Source organism: Blennius ocellaris, assembly GCF_963422515.1.
Source record: "Blennius ocellaris genome assembly, chromosome: 10".
NCBI lineage: Eukaryota > Metazoa > Chordata > Actinopteri > Blenniiformes > Blenniidae > Blennius > Blennius ocellaris.
Genome location: NC_137659.1, coordinates 19,679,259 through 19,685,249, shown reverse-complemented (window position 1 = coordinate 19,685,249; position 5,991 = coordinate 19,679,259). Strand labels below are relative to the sequence as shown.

At 45.2% G+C, this 5,991-nt stretch overlaps 1 protein-coding gene across 1 annotated transcript in view; it reads right to left on the bottom strand.

Moving 5' to 3' along the window:
* Positions 1 to 2,097: 2,097 nt before the first annotated feature.
* The window catches only part of LOC308135276 (polypyrimidine tract-binding protein 2-like), a 13,234-nt gene continuing 9,340 nt past the window's right edge, over positions 2,098 to 5,991 (bottom strand). The window contains exons 14-18 of the mRNA XM_080503176.1: positions 5,158 to 5,250; positions 4,919 to 5,035; positions 4,731 to 4,830; positions 4,579 to 4,656; positions 2,098 to 4,497 (exon numbers count right to left, since the gene is read on the bottom strand). Of these exons, the coding sequence (XP_080359302.1) occupies positions 4,368 to 4,497; positions 4,579 to 4,656; positions 4,731 to 4,830; positions 4,919 to 5,035; positions 5,158 to 5,250 (518 nt within the window). The 3' untranslated portion in view covers positions 2,098 to 4,367. The remainder of the gene's footprint in view (positions 4,498 to 4,578; positions 4,657 to 4,730; positions 4,831 to 4,918; positions 5,036 to 5,157; positions 5,251 to 5,991) is intronic.

Below are 5,991 nucleotides of genomic sequence, written 5' to 3'. Positions count from 1 at the left end.
GCTGCTGTAACCCAATCCTTCTGTTCTCCTCTCCCTGTGTGTGTGTGTGTGTGTGTGTGTGTGTGTGTGTGTGTGTGTGTGTGTGTGTGTGTGTGTGTGTGTGTGTGTAGATATTTCAGGAGGGATCTTTTTATTTTTTAAACAAAATAAAGTCTTTGTTTTGTTTTGTTTTTTTCTTCCACTTCCTCCCAGCATGCTGGTGTTTCTGCTCCACTCTTCCCTCCACACACTGAAACACACCCAGTGGTACAGTTCTGATGACCTTTCTTTGCTTTCTGTGGCTTCACTCGAATCCCCCCCACCCCACACCCCCACCCCCACCACCCCACACCCCCACCCCCACCACCCCACCACTCCCCGGATCCTGTGATCCAGCAGGATATATGAGGTGAGTCTGAGGTCTTCTGCTCTGGTGTCAGACTTTGGCTCACACTGACCTCTAGTGAGTCACTGAGGAACTGCAATCAAAAAATCTAACAATTTGGGGGCGAGGTCAGGGTGGAGCCCACTCCAGGTCAGCAGCCCTTCACACACACACACACACACACACACACACACACACACACACACACACACACACCTTGTGCATATGTACATGTATGTACCTTCATATCTGGATATACATAATAATTTACATTTACATAACCTCTATTCTTCATTGTGTTTGCCTCTATAGTCTTGCTTCACTACAGCAACACCTGGATTTTCAAAGCTGCCGATGAGGATAAAATCCAATTTCCACAGCTTCTAGAACAACGTGTGGCTTCCTGGGTCCTGCAGCAGCTCCCAATCACCTCAGAGGCGGCTAATTAACCAGAGCGAGTCCATTAGTGTAGGTTTACTGTCTTTTGTCTCCCTCGCTGTCTGCCCACCTTCAAACGCTGGCTGCGCCGTAATAGGAGCTTCATTACCGACTGTTTGATAAAGAAATCAAAGAACGAGCGCGGACAGATGAGAGGGAAGATTTCAGTTTCCCCTCCCCACTGCTCAGCCTCATCTGACAAACACTGCCGGGCCTCATAGATCCCTGCATGTGCTGCAGGGCGGAGAGAAGGTTTTCACTCACACTGCAGAGGGAGGAGCAAACAAGAAGGTACACGACATTATAATAATAGTTTAAAAAAAAACAAATCTGTACCAGAACTAGTATTAGTTTTGTTTATGTTGTTCAAAATGTTATTTAATTATTTTTGAAGTCATCTTCTCAAACAGGAACATACCGTCACTCTCTTCAACTAATCACCAAAGTAAATGTCAAACCTTTTCAAAGAAAACTGGTGATTTAAAAAAATTTTTTTATTAAAAGAGCCAAAGTAAAACTCTGGACATAGACTGTTACACTTTGAGTGTAAAACAGTAACAACTGCTTAAATATTGGTCAGACAATGGCTCAATGAAGAAATATCTCAAAATTCAATGGAATTAATAGTTACTAAATCTTGCTGTAAGTAGTTAATGTTTTATCAAACAAAAAAAAGTTTTCTATTGATAAAAACTGGAAGGAAAAAAAAAGCCAATTTCTGGCCCTTGTTTCCCAGAAAGTTTTTTTTTTTATTTATTTTTTGATAATTTGTGAGAACAACAAACGCCTAAAGTGTTTGGAGAAACTCACAGTTCAAGTTGACCTACAACTCTGTGATGCACTGAATGCAGGACTTCCTGACGTTGTACACATCTTAAGATATTTATTGCAGGTTGTTGTGACACAAATAAGACTAATCTTGAATATTAGATATCTTATAAGTCGTCGTGTTGTCTGGACTCGTCAAAACTTTTCATCAGTATTCAATGTGTGTGTGTGTGTGTGTGTGTGTGTTTCCTCCCACAGTCCCACTCTGGGTCCCAGGACAGGAAACTATGGACTCGGGGGTCAACAGGAAGTGGCTGGACAGGACCCGTCCAGCCACTACAGCCTCCTGTTAAACACTGTAAATATTATTAACATTACATCCATTTCTATCCAAACCTGTCCTGTCTGCCTGCGACCCACCAGTTGTGAATCACTGATTCAAAGAATGTATGAAATGCAATAAAAAAAAGACTTTTGACAACATAGTGTGTTGAAGTTGTTTAAGTTTTCACAAGTGAACAACACACTGACACACAACTTGTGAGTCACACAGTGGAGACCAACCAAATATACATTACGTTGTAATATTGCTTGAGACGTAAATACAACTTTGTTTCTAAATACATATTCCTGTACTACATGAGTAAGAATAGATTTAGCCGATAGATTGAACGCATTTAAGACTTTTTAAATCACAGAGGTGATGTTGAGTGTCTGCTTCTTGTTGTCGACACCCTTTGACAGGGTTACTACAAGTTTCTACAAGTTAAATTCAGGACCTTTTCAGGACGATTTCAAAGTGAATCTAATGCCCATTTCAAACCATATTTTAGTGGACGTTTCCCAGACACTTGTAAACACAATATATAGCAAATAAATATATAAATAAATGTATGGCAACGTAACTTTATGGTTTCTCCTAACAGCCAATTTTGGAACAATTAAGGTTTGAAACTAATTAAAAATAAATAAATAAATAAAATGGTTGCTGTTTATTTTATTTTGAATACAATTAAGGGGCCAAAACATGAAAGCTCACCTGGACCATGGCAAATGTAAACAATAGATTAAATATGACCCAATAAATAAACAAAACTGCAACCAAGTTCACAGATATATTTAGTATCAATGAAAACTAAATATATGTAAATACAATGAATCTCTTTTGTAAAACATCACTGCTAAACAATCGAAGTCGCCTCTTCATCGTCTAAAGACATTATTATTATTGTTGTTCTTCTGAGGACTTAAAGTGGAAAGACTATCGCCGTTTCTTTAATAATTCTATTCTTATGTTCAGTCAACTGGGTTGAGACTTAAGACCTCCAGTACCAAATGTAATCCATTTTTAAAGTATTAAAAGCAGATTTGTAAAACCTTCAATTTGATCAGGAATCCGACGCGTTCCTGTTTCTTGTTGCGTCTCGCCAGGTGGGAGAAGTGCAGAGAGAGAGGAACAGCCAGCAGAGGGGAAGAGTGGAGAAAAGAAGTGAGGGCAGAGAGACAGAACTGAACAGAGAGAGAGAAGTTTATTGAGGGAGGATACAGATGAGAGCCTGATACTATCCACACAAACACACACGCACACAAACACTTTAACGTGGGCCCATTGGTAGAAAAAGACACGTTTAATTGTTGCTAATCCCAAAAAACAAAAACTGAACTCAAGTAGAAAATGTACAACAATCCCCTCTAAAAGGAAGAAAACGGTCTAAAAACAAAAACAAACTTTGCGTGTGGAGGTAACAAATGAGTGAAAAACCAAACGCCACTCTGCAGACGGCCTCAGGGACTCGCTTCTGTGGGCGTGAGGACGACGCCCACTTCCTTTCTTCTTTTCAAGGAATTAAAAAATACAAATAAATCGTAGTTTTTACAGGTTCACGACACAAGATCAGCTCATTGTTTCAACGGCAAAACCAGATCAGACTAAAGGCACGTGTGCTTTAGTCCCGACATCCTGCAACCACGACGACACGTTGAAGCCTCGTCCACACACACACAGCATTAGCATGCATCCTGTGTGTGCGTGTGTGTGTGTGTGTGTGTGCACTGGCTCGCAGCTGGGCTGAGATCTAAACAGGAAACTCTTCCTGGAGGGAGAAGCTCCTCCTCCAGATCCCCACCGTGTCTGAACTGAGGCTGTCTTCCCGTCACGCCGACGTGGCGGCGGCTCTACTGCAGATCAGAGATCAGAGACTCGTGTATAAACGCACATCAAATGATTGTTCGGCGATGGAAAATAAAAGATCGGGAAAAGCCGTTGAATCACTTGAAGCACAAGTTTGCTTTGAATTTCCAGAGGATTGAAATCCTGAGACAACGATTCCAGTTCTCCTCGACGCTGCGGGAACATTTTAACGCTGTCAGTCGTTGGCTGGAAAGTAAAACTTGAGCACCAGAGACACTTCCGGTGAAATCTACTCATGCACTCTCGCCTGGATGCTTTTTTTTTTGTTTTTGTTTTTAATGCACAAATGTAAAGGGAGACACTGAAAGGAGTCAGGAGGAGTGAAACACAGCAGTGGAGTGAGCAGCGACACACACGAGGCCAGTTTAGGGGCGAAAAATGAAGTAGATAGAAGCTTCGGGGAGCCAGATGCTGATTATTAATTCTTACAAGTCGTCTTGGAGGCAGAAGCGCCTCCGGGTTGGGGCTGAGGAAACGTCTGCTTCTACTGGTGGAGACATTGGACTGGGTGAGATTTGGAGCCTCTCTTTTCATCTCAGAACTATTCACAGGAGAAAGACTGGAGCGGGACACGTCCTCGCTCGCCGTGTCGACGCGTTACGCGAGTTAGATGGTGGACTTGGAAAAGGAAACTTTGAGGTGGTGGTTCCCTCCCATGTCGTAGTTGTGCAGATCCATCAGGGCCTGGATGGCCTCCTCCACGGAGGTCATCTGGATCAGGGCCATCTTGCGGTCCCTGCGGAGGAGACGGGATCAGCTCGGGACCAAACCCACCAAGAGTCGCTACTGAAAAAAAAAACCCCGCCGCAGATCTTACTGGAAGAACTTGAAGGCCTTCACGGTCCCTCCGCTGTTGGCGAACAGGAGACGCAGATCGTCCTCTCCAACCCCGTCCCTGAAGAAGAACAGAAACCTTTAAGACGTGTCCGTGGCTGAAGGGCCGGAGGAAGCCGAGGCGAGTGGTGTTACCGGACGTTGGAGAGGTGAAGCGTCGCTGACGGAGGAAAGATGTTCTGGAAGTTCTTGGATCCTGGCTTCTTAAAGCGATGGAGGGGCGAGCCGGTGAAATCTGTCGGGACGAAACGACACAGCGACCCACGGCGTTAGGACGAGGACCGTCGTCCTCCGCCGAGGACTGAGCCACGAGGAGCCGGTACCTTTAGTCAGCAGCTGGTCGTCCAGTCCTTCTCTGGGCAAGGCCACGGTCTGATGCTTGGACAGAGTCACTCTCATCACCTTACCGAACACCTTCTGGCCGTTCAGGTGGCTCATGGCTGCAGGCGAGGGCGAGAGGACGGACATTCAAGTGAAAGGAGTCCCCTCACGGGAGCCAAGAGGAGACACGTCCACGTTGTGCCTCACGGTAGCGAGGTACGCTCCACGTCCCGGTACTTACCCAGCTGAGCCTGGTTGCCGTCAGAGAGCTGGATCAGCGCGCTGTCCTTCTTGTTGTAGAGGATCTTCACCCTCTGGACGTCACCGTAGACCCCTGAAGGTAGAGAGAGGGAGAGAGAGAGAGAGAGAGAGAGAGACAGAGAGACAGAGAGACAGAGAGACAGAGAGAGACAAGGGTAGAACAGACAGAGCAGGAGAGATGGAGCCGACGAAGATAAAAAGAAGAGGTGTGAAGGATAGAAGGAAACGAGTTAGTGCTAAAAAGACCCCCGGAATAATAAAATAATGGAATCTCGCCATTTGACATCCACTACAGAATCAAAGCCTCTTTTGCACTGGAGCAGATTAAAGGCGGAGCAGTGAGAGGAGGAGCCGGGGCACCGGCACCCAGCTGGAGGTGGAGCGGGCTCAGACTGGAGCAGCGACACGGCTCAGAAACCCAGCGAGGCCACGGCGACTCAAAACCAAGCACGGTACATGCACGACACCACACGTTGCATAAAGAAACACGTGGAAGCACCTCCTCTGTTCAGAGGGTTTGGAGAGACGTGGAGGCGTCCTGCTAGTGGCCCAGCAACAGTCCTAGAGCCTGAGTGGACTTAATCCCAACGTCAAGGTGGCTGAACAAACACAGGAGCTGCACTGTGGCTTTTTGGTTTTTTTTTTTAATTATAAAATGCAAAAGGAAAAGGCCAAAGACAGGAGGAGATGTGGAGCTTTTTAGAAGTAAAATGACCCATTGCTGAATCCAATGCACAAAACTTCTCCTGCAAATGTGGCGAGAACAAAAACACTAAAATAAGACATGAAGGGTCGTTTTGAAGGTCAAATCAGT